The 22122-nt window shown below is 43.6% G+C and overlaps 1 protein-coding gene and 1 non-coding gene across 2 annotated transcripts; both read right to left on the bottom strand.

Moving 5' to 3' along the window:
* Positions 1-581: 581 nt before the first annotated feature.
* LOC138980473 (uncharacterized) lies at positions 582-21978 on the bottom strand. The gene is made up of 8 exons (XM_070353351.1): positions 21605-21978; positions 17461-17581; positions 15095-15167; positions 13848-13941; positions 12198-12316; positions 10627-10811; positions 2819-2895; positions 582-1323 (listed from the first exon to the last, which is right to left on the bottom strand). Exons 1-8 carry the CDS (start codon positions 21722-21724, stop codon positions 1093-1095), a joined length of 1020 nt encoding a protein of 339 aa, XP_070209452.1. The 5' UTR covers positions 21725-21978; the 3' UTR covers positions 582-1092.
* Positions 12966-13038, bottom strand: Trnam-cau (transfer RNA methionine (anticodon CAU)). The gene has a single exon. It is a non-coding gene; the product is annotated as a tRNA-Met (tRNA).
* Positions 21979-22122: the final 144 nt, after the last annotated feature.

Genomic DNA, 22122 nt, shown 5'->3' with positions numbered 1-22122 from the left:
AAGAGAGGGGCAACATATTCCAGCCTGTAGGAAAAAAGAACTCACAAACAACGTCCTTTTCTGGAGTTGAGATCAGGACCAAAATTACACTGAATTCACCAGTTGATCAACTTACATGTTAACAACATACAGACTACATCAGTGGACATGTGTAAATCTAATTAAAAAAGAACAGCAAATGCATTATACGACACCCATTCATCATGTCCCATTACAGTGGAGCCCAGGCGGATGGCAGGTACACTCACTAGATCCTTATCCTCATCATTATCAACTCAGCAATTCATTTCCTCAACATTTCTCAAAGGTAACACAAATAAAAATACTAACTCAGGTGGGCGGGGATGTAGCTCGGTCGGTAGCGCGCTGGATTTGTATCCAGTTGGCCGCTGTCAGCGTGAGTTCGTCCCCACGTTCGGCGAGAGATTTATTTCTCAGAATCAACTTTGTGTGCACTCTCCTCGGTGTCCGAACACCCCCGTGTGTACACGCAAGCACAAGACCAAGTGCGCACGAAAAAGATCCTGTAATCCATGTCAGAGTTCGGTGGGTTATAGAAACACGAAAATACCCAGCATGCTTCCTCCGAAAGCCTCGTATGGCTGCCTAAATGGCGGGGTAAAAACGGTCATACACGTAAAAGCCGTGGGAATTTCAGCCCATGAACGAACAAACAAACAAACAAACAAACAAACCAACTCGGGTCCCTTTCAAAAATGTACACAACCCACACAGAGCATTATTTGCACGGTCTTGATAAACGAACAATAGTTCAAACTTATTTACAGGGAGTGAAAAACTTACTGATGATTTTTGATCAAACTGCCTGTATGTTAGTCAGTTCTCAGTGTGAACAGTAAATACAAATTTACTGAAGAGTTCGCACTGTGAAAAAATTATCCACTGAGAGCATGGGTGAAAATTCCCTAATCCGGAAGGTGGTGGTGAAAGACTGTGCTGTTGAAATTTCATTCTATTCAACACATGAAGCCTCCGCCATGAATTTCTGCTGTTGACATTACATTCTATTCTACATTACTACTGGTAACATTCTAACTAATATCTTCTCACTCTATCCCTCCTAGCCTGTCTCTAGTTCGGCATGAGATCGTAGCCCAGAAGAGAATCGGAGATGGAGTCGCAGAGGGACAAGAGACGGAATGGTGCATTCTGGGCGATTTCCACGGCGTGAGGGATGGAGTCGGTGATCCAGAAATTCTCAAACTTGGGCGTGCAGTTGACAAAGTTCTTCCACGACTGTTTGGGGAAGACAGGGTGCGTGACATAGGCGCTCACCTTAAGTGCTCCTTTGTCGACAAGCGCCTGGAAAGCATTGAACGAAATTAAGTTACATATACAGTGGAACCCCCCTTTTGAGACCTAAACAAACCTGAGATAAGCAGGTCTTAAAAAGGAGGGAGTCTTAAAACGGGGGTAAATTTACAGATGTTATGAACAGAAAATCTGAGAAAATAGGGTCTTAAAGGCATACTAACGCACTCCCGTGTTTACAAAGTGTAGTTTGCCCACAATCGATGTCAAACGCACCATAAGACCATATAATGACGATACGTCACCATGCGCGGACCATAATACATGCATTACAGCTTGTTCTAGCCTCTGAAAAAGTGAGGATGTCAACAAAGCCGCGGTGTTCTCTCCCTTGCATCAACGTTACATGTGTTGCCAAATCTATAAATAGGACGATCCAGATCAAAATGAAAATTCAAATATCTCAACATTTAAGGGGTCCTAGACCACAATATTTTGCAGGGAACTTAATTTAGTCTGTCTCCAGCTGTTGGTAAAGCAATTAGCGTGTGTATAGTCATCGAGTACATATGGCTTTAAAAAGGAGGGAGTCTTAAATTGGGGGTTACACTGTTAATTTAGTCTTGCACACACATGCAGACAAATTACTCCTTCACATTCTATCTGCAACGTTGACAAAATCTGTGTTACTGTGATTTAGTTTGTAATCTGTTGGGCAGAGAAGCTCCACCCCCCCCTCCACCCCCACACTACCACCTCCCCCCCCCCTCCACCCCCACACTACCACCTCCCCCCCCCCCCAAAACAAAAAGGTTTCTTGATACAGTACGTGTAACCCTCCTTTTAGGACCCTCAGATTGAAGAACCCACCCCACCACCTCCACCCCATCACCTCCACATACACACACACACCCACCCCACCACCTCCACCCCACCACCTCCACCCCACCACCTCCACACACACACCTACCCCCCCCCCCCCCACCACCTCCACCCCACCACCTCCACCCCACCATCTCCACCCCACCACCTCCACACACACACACGCCAACCCCACCACACACATACACACGCCCACCCCACCACCTCCACACACACATGAACACACACGCCCACCCCACCACCTCCACACACACACACACGCCCACCCCACCACCTCCACACACACACACACACACACACACACGCCCACCCCACCACCTCCACACACACAAACACGCCCACCCCACCACCTCCACACACACACACACACACGCCCACCCCACCACCTCCACACACACACACACACACACACGCCCACCCCACCACCTCCACACACACACACACACGCCCACCCTACCACCTCCACACACACACACACACACACACACACACGCCCACCCCACCACCTCCACACACACACACACACACACACGCCCACCCCACCACCTCCACACACACGCCCACCCCACCACCTCCACACACACGCCCACCCCACCACCTCCACACACACACACACACGCACGCCCACCCCACCACCTCCACACTCACACGCAGGTTGACTGACCTTTGCACATTCTCTGAGGGTGCCCCCGGTCTGAACCAGGTCGTCCACAATCAGTACGTGCTTGCCCGCCGGGTTACCTGCTGACACACCTTTTATGTAGCCTACGTCAATTAAAACAAGTCGCGTAAGGCGAAATTACTACATTTAGTCAAGCTGTCGAACTCACAGAATAAAACTGAACACACTGCATTTTTTCACCAAGACCGCATACTCGTATTTTCGTCAGTCCACCGCTCGTGGCAAAGGCAGTGAAATCGACAAGCCAGAATAGTGCGGTAATGGTCGCGCTGAGCGGTTTCTGAGCACGCTTTTCTGTACCTCTCTTCGTTTTAACTTTCTGAGCGTGTTTTTAATCCAAACATATCATATCTATATGTTTTTGGAATCAGGAACCGACAAGAAATAAGATGAAATTGTTTTTAAATCGATTTCGGACATGTTATTTTTATCATAATTTTTTATATTTTTAATTTTCAGAGCTTGTTTTTAATCCAAATATAACATACATGTATTTATATGTTTTTGGAATTAGAAAATGATGAAGAATAAGATGAGCGTAATTTTGGATTGTTTTGTAAAAAAATAATTTTAATTACAATTTTCAGATTTTTAATGACCAAAGTCATTAATTAATTTTTAAGCCTCCAAGCTGAAATGCAATACCAAAGTCCGGCCTTCATCGAAGATTGCTTGGCCAATTTAATGTCAATCTATTTGATTGAAAAATGAGGGTGTGACAGTGCCGCCTCAACTTTTACAAAAAGCCGGATATGACGTCAGTAAAAAGAATCAAAAAAATAAAAAAACGTCCGGGGATATCATTCCCAGGAACTCTCATGTCAAATTTCATAAAGATCGGTCCAGTAGTTTGGTCTGAATCGCTCTACACACACACACACACGCACACACAGACAGACAGACAGACAGACAGACATGCAGACACACACACACACACACACACACACACGCACACACAGACACACATACACCACGACCCTCGTCTCGATTCACCCTCTATGTTAAAACATTTAGTCTGTAACAAGAAAGGTATATAATTGGAACGTTTATTTTTGACAAAACAAACGTTACGTTCACTAATCAGCAGAATACAGCGGTCTTTTAAGGTGTTACGAGTGTGTTCAAGTTGCGGTTCTTGCTAATGTTTATACTCACTGAGTTACTTGCCTTGATTGCGACGGCATATAGCCTACGCACGGTCCAGTGTGCATTCGACCGGGGGTGCCCAATATGCACGGCTAAAACTAAGATACTTCTTGATTTCATTACATGTCAACTAGTTTGTTTTTAAATGATTTTTTAGAGATCGCCAAATGGTATTGTGTGAATAACATCATTCGGTCAATTGTACGCACGGCGCCGTGCTTATAGTAGCTCTCAGTCCATTCCTTCTTTCCGGTATGGAAACAGACGTGTTTCTGGCGAAAGAATCGGCGTTTTCAACTCGCCATATCTTCATATTCATTCGGACTAGAACAACGAAATATAACTTTCTTGTAAAAAATATCCCGAGCCTTGCGACTCTGGTAGTCATTTTGTTACGTGAAGCGGCCTTTGGTAGGTATGACAGTTTTAGTCACCCAAGTAAATATATCTAAAACGCACGTGGACGAGTTTTTCAATGGCGTATTTGAAGTCTGTGAATGTTGTGATTACAAATCATTTCGGGGCACCCCTCAGTCTATACGTACAGACAAACAAATTGCATGGAACGAAAGTTGAGAGGCTGGACTGTAAGTTGTTGTTTTGACTTCTACAAATCTCGCAGGTCTTTTATGCAAAACAGACTCAAAATTGCATTTTTCACGCAAGTGTAGATGACGAGACTATCGAAGGAATGGAATACACTTGCCTACAGATATAATAGACAGATACTGTCTATTTATATCTATGACTTACCCTAGCCCATAATTTATTATGTTAGAATAAAGAACATACTTTGCTCTTTTGAATGATGTATGATTTGGCACTGTACACAGGATTTTAGACCTGCCCCCGAAGTGATTTTTCCATAAACCCGTCAAAAAGCTCACTCTGTTTTGGCCGTAAAAAGCGCCCAAATGCAGTCAATTTCTAACCTGTGTCGTGTGTTCGAAGGAGTACATCTCAGCGATGCCATTGCCTTGCAACCTCAAAGAAATATATTTTAATAACCCGCTTAGTGTGAAATAAAAGCCGGAGATGCTTCGTTTCTTTGCTGCGACACAAAACCAAAACCAAATATAGATCTGCGGTGACATTATGAGTTCGTTTTCGACATTGCAGTGAAGTTGCGTGGATCTTCGACGATTCCCGTTCGGTTTAATGTGGATGGAGCTTTGATTGAATGTAACTGGTTTGAAAAGTTACAACGTCCTTGGGATCGATGTTTTTCGATAAACTTCTTCGTGTCCTTGACTTGACTTTTGACTTGAACAGATCCAGATCGGCTGGGGCTGTTGATCGCCTACACAGATCTATATGAAGTTGACTCGACAAGGCGAACCGCCGAATCCGTGCCCTCTCGTCGGTCCTACCCCCAAATCTCTTACCAGCCTCAGACCCCATGCCCACCTCACCATTCTAACCTCACTGGCGCACTATGTGTGATTATCCCTTCCTCATGTGTGTGTGTGTGTGTGTTGTTTGTTGTGTGAGTGCGTGCAGGCGGGCGGGCGTGTGTGTGCCCGTGTGTCTTTGCATGTCGTCTTGAGTGCGAGAAAGCGAAGTTTTGAGAAATAGTGACAGATAAATAGTTTAAGAAAGGAATCTACTAAAACAAGAAATTCCTCCGAGGTAGGAAAAACACCCCCGTCCTTACCATTCTCACTGCCACCAACTGAGAAGGTTATTTCCCTTTGACCATTAATATGTCCCTCTATAAGTCCTTGTAGAATCTTAATCCACCAATAACTCCCTAACCGTGTGTTTGACTGGTCCCAATTTTTGTAAGGACCTTCTGAGGAATGTATAGAACCTGTTCACCAAGTTTGGTGACGATCGGTCCGTTCATTCTTGAGATCTATATGCGAACACAAACAAACAAACAAACACATCGACCGAATCCTATACACACCCCTATACCGGGGGTGTAATAACACATCGACCGAATCCTATACACACCCCTATACCGGGGGTGTAATAATGAGAGTGGGCGTCCATTACGGCATTGCGAAGCGGATGCGCATCCACCCGCTTTGTTTGTCTGTTTGTTTATGTGTGGATGTGTGTGCATGTGTGTGTGTGTGTCACAGTTAATGTGTAGTTTCTAGAAGAAAGTTAATTTAAACTAAGAGTGTATGTTGCTGTGTGCAGGAAAAGGGGGTGGGGGGTGGGGGTGGGTGAGGGGTTGGGAAAGGGGGGGGGGGGGGCGTAGCTGTGGTGCCACTGTGAGAAAGTTAATTGTGAGAGATAACAGATGTCGGTGTGTGGTCAGAGTGGTGGGTGGTCTAGCACATGGGGATGGGAGGGGAAGGGGGGAGGGCGGTGTTGACTGACTGACTATTAGGGTTTAACGTCCTCTTAGACCAACTGGTCTATATTGGGACAGGTATTGGTAATATGCTGAAGATATGGTGTGATTCTTTGATTCAAACAAGCCCGCTGTGGCTGTCTTCTTCGACACACCAGCATTGGGTTTGTCTCGTCAAAGTATCGAAATACGATCATGATAATCAGAGACGAGAGATGATGCATGCGTGTCTTCGTGTTTTCCAAGCCCTGAGACTTTCGCTGTGAACGTGGGATCTTTTTCGTGCGCATGTGTGCACACGGGGGTGTACGGACACCGAAGAGAGTCTGCACAAAGTTGACTCCGAGAAATAAATCTCTCGCCGAACGTGGGGATCGAACCCACGCTGATAGCGACCAACTGGCTACAAAGCCAGCGCGCTACCAACTGAGCTACGTCCCCCGCCCCCCGCGGTGTTGAGATAATAGGAGAATGAGCAACGAATAAAAGGGTGGGGGTGGGGGGGGGGGGAGGGGCTGTAGTGGAGGGTGAGAGGCAGAGATATATGTTGGAAGGAACCGTAAGGGTTCAGTCGGTCTCCTAACAGCAAGCGCGCAGCAGGACCCAGCAAAGTGAAACATTATGGCGTTTTCGTTTAGTGAATGGGCGGAGGAGGGCGAACTTTCTGAGGAAGTTTTAAATGTGCTGCAGACGGAAAATCTGCAGTCAAAAAGGGCGCTTGTGTTTCTTTATGAAGAGGACATAAAAGAACTAAAGCTGAAGAAAGGGGACCGTCTTCTCCTCACAGAGGCTGTGAGTTCCCTGCGCGGGGACAGAGCAAACGGACCGCTGGCCAGGCCTGACACCAGCAGACAACTGTTGCAGTATGATATACTAAACAACGGGTCTGGCCAGACAAGGAGGGACACCACCTTCACCGACCCTGCGATATACCTCGGGGATATAGCTCAGTTGGTAGTGCGCTGGATTTGTATTCAGTTGGCCGCTGTCAGCAAGAGTTCGATCCCAGGTTCGGCGGAAATTTATTTCAGAGTCAACTTTGTGTGCAGACTCTCTTCGGTGTCCGAACCCTCCCCCCGTGTACACTACATTGGGTGTGCACGTTAAAGATCCCACGATTGACAAAAGGGTCTTTCCTGGCAAAATTGCTTAGGCACAGTTAATAATTGTCTACCTATACCCGTGTGACTTGGAATAATAGGCCGCGAAAGGTAAATATGCGCCGAAATGGCTGCAATCTACTGGCCGTATAAAATTTCATCTCACACGGCATCACTGCAGAGCGCCTAGAACTGTACCCACGGAATATGCGCGATATAAGCGTCATTGATTGATTGGTTGATTGATTGATTGATACCTGACGAAAGGTGAGACAGGCTCTGTTCTAAAAACGACGGACTACGTGTCGTGCGCGGGATCGGAGTTGGAGTCCGAAATCCAGCTTGGGGGTGGATTGTCCCCGAAGCTGCCATCGCAAAAGCCAAAGCTGGACAGCGTTAGTCCAGCCATGTGGATGGCAGCCAATGGACGCATTATGGCAGAGCTTCTCCAGCTACAGCAGCAGGATACCCTGGACTACATTGCCTACACCGTGAAGGTGGGCGAACTGGCCTGTCACTATTCCTGGGCGTCTGTTCTTCTGTACGATCAGGAATACCGAGCTCTACAGGCAGCATCCGGCTTCAGATGGGGTTCGGACACACCTCACCTGCAGTCTACGGTATCACTTCGTGAGAATGCAACGCACGGGACGCAATATGTGTCCATTTGGTTGTATGAGTGTGAAAGTGTACGTATTAAAGGGGGGGAGGGTGAGGACCTATGCGTTTGGCTTCATAGTTCCTTCATACGAGTAACATTGTTAACAGTTCATTATTCGGACACAGACTAACAAGTTATAGAATGTTCGTGTAGAGCAGACACTTAGCCACAAAAAACACCTGGTTTTGAAATAAATTATTACCTCGATTCCGTTCAAAGGAGCTTTCCCCAAACACCTTTTTAACAATATCCAATTGATCTAGGAGGTATGGGTCCATGCGACCCCGAGGCCCCCTATGAGGTACAGAGGATGCCTGTTTGCGGACAGGGGGCAAATTGAGAAAGGGGGGGGAGGACCGATACTGGAACCCCCAACCTTTGTACACATTGCTAACAGGAACCTGTGCACAAAATGTGCAATGCATCTCACGACAGATTATTTTTTCGGGGGGGGGGGGGGGGGGGGGGCGCATTCTTATGATTAGCCTAAGTCGCTTCGCGTCCTCGATTTAGACTTTTGAATTCAAAGTACACCCCTTTTACAAAGTAACTGATTCACCCAGGTGTGTGTGTATGTGCGTGTGTCTGTGTGCTTGTCTGTGTGTTTGTGTGAGTGTAGTGCGATTCAGAGACACCTACTGGACAGATCTTCATGAAACTCCGTCTCCAGTTGGAAATGTCCTCCCTGTTGTGGATGGTAGGAGCGGGGTTTTGGACAGGGAGGACATTTCCAACTTGAGACGGAGTTTGAGGTAACGTGATGCATTATAACTGAAATACACAATTAGTAGTGTCCCAATATGCAAGTGTGTTCATATCATCAACTGATAAAAAATGTGTCCGTAGTTTTTGGTTACGCGTCGCAGTGTTAGCTGTGTACGACCTTCCACAGTCCAATGCCGCGAATTGTTGTTACAGCCCCTGACTTTTTTATGTACGGAATCCGGTAGTCTTTTTGTTGTTGTTAAATAATTATATTGCCAAACGTTATGACATTTTGGGATAATTGAACGAGTTTCAATACACATTTGCTGAGCACCTGTGTGCTAAAAGGAAATGTCGCTTTATTCGTGCAAACGTTTATTCGTTTATTCGTGCAAACCGTCACACAAACATGCGTGCCTCTGTGAGTATGCGTGTGGCTGCTTTCGTAGTTCAGGCTAGATTACAAGTCAGCTGTGTTAGGGTGCATGCGTTTTGATAATTTACCCCACACCAAATCCCCCCCCCCTCACCCCCACACCTGTCAAATTCCCTCAAATTGCATGAACAATTCCGTTACCTTAGATCATCACCAGAAAAAAAATCCTCCGGATCCCAAAGATCAGGACGAAAACATAGCGAAACACTTTAGATATCAGATACCGACTTTATGTAATGCGCTTCAAAATCATATTTGAGAGAGAGAGAGAGAGAGAGAGAGAGAGAGAGAGAGAGAGAGAGAGAGAGAGAGAGAGAGAGAGAGAGAGAGAGAGAGAGAGAGAGAGAGAGAGAGAGAGAGAGAGAGAGAGAGAGAATATGCATGTATTCCAATTGTAAATAGTCAGAAATATAGTTATTAACTGTGTACTTATTCTTATCGCTATGAGGGGTTGGTTTGCTTGTGTGTGTGTGGGTGTGTGTGTGTGTGGGTGTGGGTGTGTGTGTGTATGTGTCTGAGGTTATTGGAATTGTAAATCGCTTTGAGCTGTAAATCAGGACAGATGTTTATGAAACCAATTATTTCTTTTTATTATTTTTGTCAGTCAAGATATGGGGGTGGGGTTGGTACGGGAATAATTGTGAAGCAGACAATAAGGCAACAACTTATTTTGTTTACATGTATTGTATCTGTATACAGTGAACTTAGCTGTGTTCAAGTTTAGTTATGTTCTGTCGAGCGAATTTTTTTTAAATACGATTTTACTACTAAAGGAGTGATAATTTTATGTGTACGCCCTCGAGAAACCTCGATCATTTTCTGAAAATGCACGTTGATAAGTACCGTTTTATGATAAAGTTATACTCTCCATTCATTTATCTACACAAACTAATGTTTCATTTATCATTTGTAGAGCTAAATATGTCAGTTAGGATCATGTTAAGAATCGCAGTGTTTTTCGCAAAATCGTACTTGACAACCCCCTGTAAAAAAATTATAAAAAAAGGTTCATAAGGCAACAACCTTTTTTCTTTGCACAGATGTGTCCATATTGCTTAGAGGAACCTGTGCACAAAATGTGTAATGTTTCTGTCGAGCGATTTGAACACACAAGTAACCCCTTAAATGAATAGACATATAAACACTATCTTATCTGAAAAATTGTCATTAAAAACTTGCTGTGTGCGTGTCTATGTGTATGCATGTATTCGTACATGTGTGTGTGTGTGTGTGTAAGTGCGTGTGTGCGTGCGTGTGTGTGTGTGTGTGTGTGTGTGTGTGTACCTGGTATGTGTGTGTGTGTGTGTGTGTGTGTGTGAGTGTGTGTGTTTGTGTGTGTGTGTGTTGGTGTGTGTGTGAGTGTGTGTGTGTGTGTGTGTGTGTGTGTGTGTGTGTGTGTGTGTGTGTGTGTGTGTGTGTGTGTGCGTGTGAACCAACCATCCTTGACGGTGACAATCCTGGTGGCACCGTCGCGCACCTTGGCACAGACAATGGTCAGTGCGTCCTCTAAGTGGTGGTGGAAGCGTTTGTAAGCGCCGTCATCAGGAAACGCGAAGGCCACATTCTTCAGGTCAGGGAGCGTGTCCAGCTCACGCTTCAGCAAGGGAATGGCCGATTCCAACCTGTGGAAAATATAGAATAGGGTATAAGCGGTGCTGAATTGAGCCTGAAGTTGACTTCGTGAAGACATGGCACATTCTTTTTACTGAAAGTACACTTCCTTCAATGAATAAGACGTATAAAGGACAAGAATTGAAGAGTGCAGACAACGGTGTGACACACTCACATACAAGTAGGTGCACTCTCAACCTGGGAATGACGGTGTGACACACTCACATACAAGTAGGTGCACTCTCAACCTGGGAATGACGGTGTTACACACTCACATACAAGTACGTGCACTCTCAACCTGGGAATGACGGTGTTACACACTCACATACAAGTAGGTGCACTCTCTACCTGGGAATGACGGTGTGACACACTCACATACAAGTAGGTGCACTCTCTACCTGGGAATGACGGTGTGACACACTCACATACAAGTAGGTGCACTCTCTACCTGGGAATGACGGTGTGACACACTCACATACAAGTAGGTGCACTCTCTACCTGGGAATGACGGTGTGACACACTCACATACAAGTAGGTGCACTCTCTACCTGGGAATGACGGTGTGACACACTCACATACAAGTAGGTGCACTCTCTACCTGGGAATGACGGTGTGACACACTCACATACAAGTAGGTGCACTCTCTACCTGGGAATGACGGTGTGACACACTCACATACAAGTAGGTGCACTCTCTACCTGGGAATGACGGTGTGACACACTCACATACAAGTAGGTACAGTCTCTACCTGGGAATGACGGTGTGACACACTCACATACAAGAAGGTACAATCTCTACCTGGGAATGACGGTGTGATACACTCACAAACAAGTAGGTACACTCTCTACCTGGGAATGACGGTGTGACACACTCACAAACAAATAGGTACAATCTCTACCTGGGAATGACGGTGTGACACACTCACAAACAAGTAGGTACAATCTCGACCTGGGAATGATGGTGTGACACACTCACAAACAAATAGGTACACTCTCTACCTGGGAATGACGGTGTGACACACTCACAAACAAGTAAGTGCACTCTCTACCTGGGAATGATGGTGTGACACACTCACAAACAAATAGGTACAATCTCTACCTGGGAATGACGGTGTGACACACTCACAAACAAATAGGTACAATCTCTATCTGGGAATGACGTGTGACACACTCACAAACAAATAGATACACTCTCTACCTGGGAATGACGGTGTGACACACTCACAAACAAGTAGGTACACTCTCTACCTGGGAATGACGGTGTGACACACTCACATACAAGTAGGTACAATCTCTACCTGGGAATGACGGTGTGACACACTGACAAACAAATAGGTACACTCTCTACCTGGGAATGACGGTGTGACACACTCACAAACAAGTAGGTACAATCTCTACCTGGGAATGACGGTGTCGGAAAAGTAGAAGCGCTCCTGCAGGGCGTGAATTTCGTAGATGATGATCTGAGCGGGTCCCTTAGCACTCAGGGGTATGGCAGACAGCAGGGTTGCCAGAGTCTGCCCACAGAGAAATAATACATGTAATCTACTGATTCAATATTAATGAGATACGACATCCATTGAACAAACTAAGAAGGTCTCTTCTTGACCTTCCCATCTACGATGAATGAAGTCTGTAATGTCAAAGAACACCAGGTTAACCTTTTTACACGCTACATGTATGTGTGTGTGTTTGTGTGTGTGTTTTTCCTAATCTTTTCATATAATCTTGTTTTTTTCCCCTTTTCTTTTTACCCTTATTAATGTGAAATACAGTTAGTTTGTGTACGTGTGCCCTTGACATCCTATAACCACTACTCTCCCCTTTATTTTATTTCCGTTGCCAGAGTTTCTTCCCTTTTGTGTTTCCCATCTTCTTTTTCAACCTTGTCCTTGTTAGTTCCGTCACTGTTGCTTTTGCTTTTTGTTGTCCTCTGTTTGTTTGTTTGTTTGCTTAACGCCTAGCCGACCACGAAGGGCCATATCAGGGCGGTGCTGCTTTGACATATAACGTGCGCCACACACAAGACAGAAGTCGCAGCACAGGCTTCATGTCTCACCCAGTCACATTATTCTGACACCGGACCAACCAGTCCTAGCACTAACCCCATAATGCCAGACGCCAGGCGGAGCAGCCACTAGATTGCCAATTTTAAAGTCTTAGGTATGACACGGCCGGGGTTCGAACCCACGACCTCCCGATCATGGGGCGGACGCCTTACCACTAGGCCAACCGTGCCGGTTGTTGTCCTCTGTCTTTGTTACCTGATGAAGCTTTTATAAGCGAACATTCGTATTATTGTGCTGTCCTTGTATCGGTCAGTGCACAATTCTTTTGTTTTTCAAATTTTTACATTCTGCAAAATGTGTAAACTACACACAATTACCCCCGACACAGCTACACGTTTTCAACAGAAACTGATTTAGTGCATCGGTAACTGATAGATATAGAAAGAACAGGTGCTGGCAGACAATGAAGAATAATGACCACAATGTCAGTCACGTATCCTATTGAAACTCATGAAGCCGGTCAAATGTCCTATTCACGTTGATGAGTGCATGTAAACTGTCCGATTCATGAACATTTGTAGCAACATACCAGGAAAAGACAGAGCATGACATCGCAGTAAATATTGAAGCAGTATAAGGCATGCTAAGAGAATACATCAAGAATCTGAACAAAAACGAATCAACTAAAACCTCTCACTATCGTTTACATGACTTTGTGACCACTACGTACCCCATGGCAAATAATTTCTGATCAATATTCAATAGGCAATGTTAGGAAATAACTTTTGCTTGGGAAAAAAAAGAGGGCAAACAAACCCGTGTGACAATGTACGCCAATCACTAGCGAGCGGCATGTTGCTACTCGTTGTCGGTGAGCGCGTGTAAGACACGCAACTCAATAATGATTGGCCTATTTTGTCACGTGGTCTTGTTAGCACTCTTTTTTCCAAGGAAAGACAACCCTTTGCTGCCCATAAAAACTTGACAGATTTATTTACGGAATTCATCTATTCTTACTGCGACACTGACTGTGACATACCTTTGCCGTGGCAACCTGTCCCTCGTTGTCTATGCGTTCCATGGTCCCCGTAGGGAAGTAGGGCATGATGAAGTGAAACGACTTGGCCAGATACCTGCACAAAATTAAATGTCAGATCTGTGAATTTAAAAAATTTATTTGACATGGTTATCTTCTCAAGGGCAAAAATACAAGAAATAAAAAAAAAGAAATAAACCATAAATAAAACAAGTCGCGTAAGGCGAAAATACAATATTTAGTCAAGTAGCTGTCGAACTCACAGAATGAAACTGAACGCAATGCCATTTTTCAGCAAGACCGTATACTCGTAGCATCGTCAGTCCACCGTTCATGGCCAAGGCAGTGAAATTGACAAGAAGAGCGGGGTAGTAGTTGCGCTAAGAAGGATAGCACGCTTTTCTGTACCTCTCTTTGTTTTAACTTTCTGAGCGTGTTTTTAATCCAAACATATCATATCTATATGTTTTTGGAATCAGGAACCGACAAGGAATAAGATGAAAGTGTTTTTAAATTGATTTCGACAATTTAATTTTGATAATAATTTTTATATATTTAATTTTCAGAGCTTGTTTTTAATCCGAATATAACATATTTATATGTTTTTGGAATCAGCAAATGATGGAGAATAAGATAAACGTAAATTTGGATCGTTTTATAAATTTTTATTTTTTTTTACAATTTTCCGATTTTTAATGACCAAAGTCATTAATTAATTTTTAAGCCACCAAGCTGAAATGCAATACCGAAGTCCGGGCTTCGTCGAAGATTACTTGACCAAAATTTCAACCAATTTGGTTGAAAAATGAGGGCGTGACAGTGCCGCCTCAACTTTCACGAAAAGCCGGATATGACGTCATCAAAGACATTTATCAAAAAAATGAAAAAAACGTTCGGGGATTTCATACCCAGGAACTCTCATTTCAAATTTCATAAAGATCGGTCCAGTAGTTTAGTCTGAATCGCTCTACACACACACACAGACACACACACGCACGCACATACACCACGACCCTCGTTTCGATTCCCCCTCGATGTTAAAATATTTAGTCAAAACTTGACTAAATATAAAAAGCACAAAAAAAAACAACACCAAATAACCAAAACCCAACAAACAAACAACAATAAAAACAATCACACAAATAAACACTCATCGACATCTCAAGCTGTGCTGAAAAGTATCAATCATGTATTCAGCAGAAAGTCTATAAAATCAAGAGAACATGTAGGAATGTCCATTCCTGCTTTACCTGGGCATGGCATAGATGACGGACAGCTGCTCAAAGATAATTGCTGGACTGTGGAAACTGCCAAGAAAGAGCACTGCAAACACACACAAGCAAACAACGTGTAAATCTAATGAGCGCTTCTGGGGTGATAACGTGAGAGGTGGCGCCAGTTACCAGCCGAAAGAAAGAAGGGGCATAACCTCACCAGAACCGACCATTGTCTGTTTACCGTATAAAATGCACGACTTACACACAAACTGTTACCAAACCGATATGCTATTTGGGACCAATGCAATTTTTGGCTAATGTAAGTGTAGCCAATGCGATCGTAACTTTATCTGTCTGTGCGTGCGTGCGTATGTGCGTGTGTATGTCTGTGGTAGAAACTCTAACATTTGAAGACGTCACATTACATTGACGTCACATTATGACGAAAGAGGGTTAGACGTCACGCGAAGGAAGTACTGAAAGTCTCGGTCATTATTATTTGGAGCGGGCTGAGACTAGTTGGCAGTCGTGTCCCTGTAAGTAGGCTACATCCAGACAGACAGATCTAGATCTAGTGTCTCGCTTTCTTGCACAGTTTCACCTATGCTCTTTCTGTGTGTGCGTGTGCGTGTGCGTGTGTGTGTGTGTGTGTGTGTGTGTGTGTGTGTGTGTGTGTGTGTGTGTGTGTGTGTGTGTGTGACGGAGTGATTGAGTTTGTGTTACTGTTTGTCGATTTCTTACGTGAGCCTTGATGGCTTCGCCTCTTGTTTTCCTTTCTCGTGTGATCTTGCCGCGAGGTGGCGCCAGTTACCAGCCGAAAGAAAGAGGGGGCATAAACCTCACCAGAACCGCTCATTGCAGACACTACATAATCATGACTTACATGTATCTGCAGTGTAAAATTTAATGGAAAGAAAAACACATGTACAGATTAAATGAAATCAAGGCATGCAACGATCATCCCTGATATTGATCAAACCATTTTCTTCCCTTTCAGCGATTTTCCCTTTGTGGTAAGCTGTAAAATTATGCTCTTGACAATTGCTTGTACTATATAATCTCTAAATATTTAATACCATTCTGAAATTTAGTGACAAAGCAGGCCTGAAAGTGGCGAGTAGAAACATGCAACTGGCGAGTAGAAATGTTCATCTACTCGTCAAATGCGAGTCAAGTTGCTGGAACAAATTGTTGGTTTGGCTAGTAAAGTTTGCTTTCTGGCTAGTAATTTACGCAGTGATGTACATTTTTCTAGCAGCCTTTAGGACAATTGTCCTGAAGACTGAAAATCAATAGGACACAGTGTCCTGAGATTGCAATTTCAATAGGACAAAAACACGACTCGTAAAACCGCATTTAAAAAGATTTTTCAGTTTAAATTCTTCCACCTTCCGCGACTGTCATGACTAGATACTCAATGGATTGAATCACATTTCAAAGTTATTTGAACAGTTGTCGGGTTTTTTTCACTGCCCATTGTCGACAATGTTTTTTAGGTAGGCATCTGACCGTTCTGCGGGTCCCTCAAGTTTTGCTTTCAGGATCATGTCCTGGGTTTTGACACACAATCGGTTTCTTCGAGCCGTACACACCAAGCTCGAACGCACAACGGTTTTTCCGGATATTATGACGAAAAGTAATGCCTTGCGCATGTGCGAACATGCACGGGTGGTTCCCATTGGTTAAAACGATTTATTGCTGAGCCAATGAATGCACTCGAGGCACCATATGGGTTCGGTTTTCTTTTTTTCTTCTTGATCCAACTTGAGGATAAATTAATTCAAAGAATCAGATCCCATATGGTGCCTCGTTCACTCAACAAACTGGTCACACGCAGTGCATACTTTTGCTTGGCAAAACCGAAACCAGCTTTCCTCACGCAGTGTTTACTTTCGCTTGGCAAAACCGAAACAAGCTTTCCTCTTGAAAATTGAACAGTCCGCATGTCCGCTTCATTGTCAAAAATGATCGGACCCTTGACCACTTCTTCTGTAGGTTAATCGGACCTGTGTCCTGCTGGGGTTAAAGCTATAGGTCCTGGGGAAATTGGATCGGTCAGAGACCGGAGACCGACTAAAATGTACATCACTGGAAACGTTCAGAATCACTAGCCAAAGGCGGAGTACGCTATTTGTTGGACTTTCAGCGCTGCAAAGAAATCATAACCTAAAGCTAGAGCTGAAAGAACACACATGCAAACACACACACACACACACACACACACACACATGCATGAGCATGTGCACACACACACACATACACACATACATATGCACAAACACACACATGAGCCTGCGCACACACACACATTGAAACACACTCTCTTAATTTCTCTCCCCCACCTTCGTCTCCCATCTTACACACACTATTTTATCAAATCTTTTGGTTGAAATAATTACCATCTTTGCCCGCCATGTTGCCGACATCCTCAATGAAGAGGTTGGGGAATCCATCATGGAAGTTTTGCCACTGTATGGCATTGCGCAACTGAACTTTCCGTCTCCGTTGGCCATCTGTTCCCTGAAATGTTCGCAAGTATTTCAAAATCAAAATGTTACCACTATAATCAGATATTTATACAGTGGAACCCCCCTCACCCCCATTAAGATTCCCCAATTTAAGACTCCCTCCCTTTTAAGACCATGTTTTCTCTATATTTTTTTGTTCATAACCTCTGTACATTTAACCCCATTTTAAAGGTACTAAACTTGTCAAATCCAGGTGCACGGAGCCTCTGGGGCTTTTAGTCATACCTCAGGCAGCTATCCGTCAGAAGAACTACCAAGTTTCATTGACTTGCACCCAAAGAGTCAAGAACTGCGATTTTTTTTACAAATTAATTTCGTACTCGCACCCGGCTGGTCTTGGCCTATTTTTGGATCTAAATTTAGATCAGGTAGATCACCACATCATGCACAAAAAGACACGTCACTAGCAAACTATGTCAGACGTCATCATGAGTTTGTGTAAAACAAAATAGGCGGAATCACTCAGTTGAATCGAACTCCGACCAAACACCACGTAAAAACTAGGTTAATTTATGCACTCGCGTGAACAAGAAACTGTCAAGCTTCACAGATGTCGTCGTTGGGTATAAGTTTTGGGTTTGTTTTACTACCATAGGAGGATTTTTAAACTGTAAATGCACTCAGCTGCAACAAAAACGCAAAACGAAGGCTGTGAGCTGCACCGTGCCTTTAACACTCCCTCTCGAGGTCTTAACAGGGGGGGTCCACTGGGCCACACATTAGGAACAAAAAAATAATAGGTGTGGATACGGTAACATAGCCAAAAAAAATAGGGTAGGTAGGTAGGCAATCACTTCTTTTTTTTTAAACTTTTTTTTCTAATGTGTACAAATTAAACCTACTTGACAGGGAAATAAGTGTGCGACTCGGGCGCTTTCGCTTTCATTGCGTTTTTTGCACTCTTTTTTTTGTTTTGTTTTTTTTTGTGACAAATGTAATAAAAAGTTATAGGATCGGCCCCTAAAAATAGGGTAGGTCGGGTTACCGTAACCACACCTATTTTTTTTTTAGGCCTTAGGAACAAAAGTTTTGTTTCTGAGTTCACTCGCGCGCTCAACAAAGAAAAACAACACTTACTTCAGGCAAAAAAAACAAGTCGCGTAAGGCGAAATTACTACATTTAGTCAAGCTGTTGAACTCACAGAATAAAACGGAACGTAGTCCACCGCTAGTGCAAAAGGCAGTGAATGTTACGAGCCTGTTTGGCGCGGTAGCGGTTGCGCTGTGCTTCATAGCACGCTTTACTGTACCTCTCTTCGTTTTAACTTTCTGAGCGTGTTTTTAATCCAAACATATCATATCTCTATGTTTTTAGAATCAGGAACCGACAAGGAATAAGATGAAATTGTTTTTAAATCGATTTCAGAAAGTTAATTTTGATCATAATTTTTATATTTTTAATTTTCAGAGCTTGTTTTTAATCCAAATATAGCATATTTATATGTTTTTGGAATCAGAACATGATAAAGAATAAGATGAACGTAAATTTGGATCGTTTTATAAATTTTTTTATTTTTTTTTACAATTTTAAGATTTTTAATGACCAAAGTCATTAATTAATTTTTAAGCCACCAAGCTGAAATGCAATACCGAAGTCCGGCCTTCGTCGAAGATTGCTTGGCCAAAATTTCAATAAATTTGATTGAAAAATGAGGGTGTGACAGTGCCGCCTCAACTTTTACAAAAAGCCGGATATGACGTCATCAAAGACATTTATCGAAAAAAAGAAAAAAAGTCCGGGGATATCATTCCCAGGAACTCTCATGTAAAATTTCATAAAGATTGGTCCAGTAGTTTAGTCTGAATCGCTCTACACACACACCCACACACACACACACACATACACCACACCCTCGTCTCGATTCCCCCCCTACGTTAAAACATTTAGTCAAAACTTGACTAAATGTAAAAATAGGTGTGGTTACGGTAACATAGCCAAAAAAGATAGGGTAGGAAGGTAGGCAATCACTTTTTTTTCTAATGTGTACAAATTAAACCTACTTGACAGGGAAATAAGTGTGCGACTCGAGCACTTTCGCTTTCATTGCGTTTTCTGCACTCGTTTTCTTGGTTTTTGTGGGTTTTTTGTTGACAAATGTAATAAAAGGTTATAGGGTCGGCCCCTAAAAATAGGGTAGGTCGGGTTACCGTACCCACACCTAATTTTTTTTAGGCCTCACTGGGTAAACAAATAAACATATCTGTTTTTCTTATAATATAATCGAGGTGCAAGCACACATTTCAGAAGGAGGTCGCTGTTGAAGTCCACTTGAAAAACAACAACAGTATAGATAAGTCTCTTCGGTCACTCGATCGATTCAATTATCTCGCAAAACTTCAAAACATGTTTTTCTGACCTCATAACCCATTTTGACAAACAAGCAATGATCGAAACACGTTAATTATTATGTATAAGGCCTACAAAAAAAATAGGTGTGGTTACGGTAACCCGACCTACCCTATTCTTAGGGGCCGACCCTATAACTTTTTATTACATTGGTCAACAACAACAACAACAACAAAAAACAAAAAAAAACCAGTGCAGAAAACGCAATGAAAGCGAAATTGCCCGAGTCGCACACTTATTTCCCTGTCAAGTAGGTTTAATTTGTACACATTAGAAAAAAAAGGAATAAAAAAAAAAGTGATTGCCTACCTTCCTACCCTATTTTTTTTGGCTATGTTACCGTAACCACACCTATTTTTTTTTGTGGCCTAAGTAAATTTCAGTTAGACTAATAGTTCAGTCAGACCATTTTCCTTGTAATGAAATTAAAATGCTCATTTCAAAACTATCATCTATATATATATACGACTAGTGTCTGTGTGTCTGTGTGTCTGTGTGTCTGTGTGTCTGTGTGTCTGTCTGTGCGCGATGCACGGCCAAAGTTCTCGATGGATCTGCTTCTAATTTGGTGGGCTTATTCAGAGAGACCCCGGACACAACCTCATCGATGAGATATTTCAACACGTGCTCTCAGCGCGCAGCGCGGAACCGATTTTGGTTCCACCTCAGCTATTTTGGTTCCACCTCAGCTTACCCGGGCCCCCATACCGACACACCATAGCCGCTACACCACATCACAACGCCAAAGTTCTCGGTGGATCTTTTTCAAATTTGGACACCGTATTCAGCTACACCCCGGACACAATATCATCGATGAGATATTTCAACACGTGCTCTCAGCGCGCAGCGCTGAACTCATTTTCGTTTTTGTGTTCATTTCACCATTATAAGTAACTCTTCCTTATCTTCTCCAGTGTTTGGCGTTTATCTCCCTTCCTTCGTGTGGCTTTCCCGTTCAGTTGTAAGTTACTACACTGCGCTGTCCACTGCGCTGAGCGTCTTCGGATATTCCCGGCGTTCTGTTACTGTTACCTATTTTTAGAAGGTCAACGCAGTGTACAGAACGTAAATTGGACCCGTAAATTATCCTCACTGTAAAAGTGCAAAGGTCGAATCAATTTATAGCCACGCGAAAAATACACTGTCATCTATCTCTCTATAGATACGGCTTCTCTGTGTTTTTGTGTGTGTGTGTGTGAGTGTGTGTGTCTCTATGTAAGCAACACCTGTGCATTCTTCAGTTCTGTTTGTGATGTGGTCTGGCGGCTTTTGTGTAATTTTATGTACTGGCCTTCCTTTGAGAAGCCATAACTTGCTCAGTCCTGCTTGAGTGGAGTTCGCCTCCAAAGGTGATTAACACGGTTACATTCGTCGACAAGGATGGGACTCGATATGGTCAGGAATGGCATTATGGCCACTGAATCATTTTCGTGCTGTTCCCATTCCACGAATCTGGGAGGGACCTAAGCTTGGCGGGTCCATAGTTCGGACCCGGCGAAGCCGGCGTACGGCTCTAAGTACTTCTTCCCGGCGAAGCCGGCTACCCGGCGAAGCGGGTATTCATTCTAGTAATATTATAATTACGCAATACATAACAAATCCATTTTTGTTTTGTTTACTGGTGGACTACCTCCCTTGGTACGTACTCTCTGGTTAGTAGGCACCTACCTTACTTTGTCCATCACACTTTGTGGCAATGGCTGTGGCCAGTTTTTCCATGGATGGATGGTAATACAGCAACACATCGTCAGAGATAATTGGCGAGGGCTGACGCACGCTCAGACTCATTTTTTCAATTCAAGCAGGCGGTTTCACTTTTGGTTTCGAATAGCAAACCAAGCGCAGGAATTCTGAGAAAATGAAAGTTAGCTTTCCTTCTTCGGTGTAAATTTCTTTCATGCGCAACTACAGCGTTGCAATTAAATCTCTGAAGCAGAAACCTTGGTATTCGACTCTTCTGTAGCAAAGATTTGCTGATACGCTTCTGTTGCTCAAGCCGCAGGAGACGAACAACGCATTATCTCTCTCTGAAGTCCGCAGTTGTTCTCTTGTTTACATCGCCGGGCGCACAGGAAGTGTCTATTTACACAGGATCCGATTAGGAGTTGTGTGTGCACAAATACTGGTGACGTCATTCTGATAAAACTGTTTTATTTTGCCTTTCAAACATTGGGAATACCTATTTT

This window comes from Littorina saxatilis, linkage group LG11 (genome assembly GCF_037325665.1).
Source record: "Littorina saxatilis isolate snail1 linkage group LG11, US_GU_Lsax_2.0, whole genome shotgun sequence".
NCBI classification, from domain to species: domain Eukaryota; kingdom Metazoa; phylum Mollusca; class Gastropoda; order Littorinimorpha; family Littorinidae; genus Littorina; species Littorina saxatilis.
The sequence above is the reverse complement of the archived record's forward strand: the minus strand, read 5'-3'. Positions and strand labels throughout refer to the sequence as shown.

Excerpts from the sequence above, each read along its gene's own strand:
- LOC138980473 (XM_070353351.1), bottom strand. The coding sequence starts at position 21,724 with ATGAGTCTGAGCGTGCGTCAGCCCTCGCCAATTATCTCTGACGATGTG. Across the intron at positions 13,942-15,094 it reads GTCATCTATGCCATGCCCAG|GTATCTGGCCAAGTCGTTTC; the intron begins GTAAAGCAGGAA and ends AATTTTGTGCAG. Across the intron at positions 1,324-2,818 it reads CCCTCAGAGAATGTGCAAAG|GCGCTTGTCGACAAAGGAGC; the intron begins GTCAGTCAACCT and ends AATGCTTTCCAG.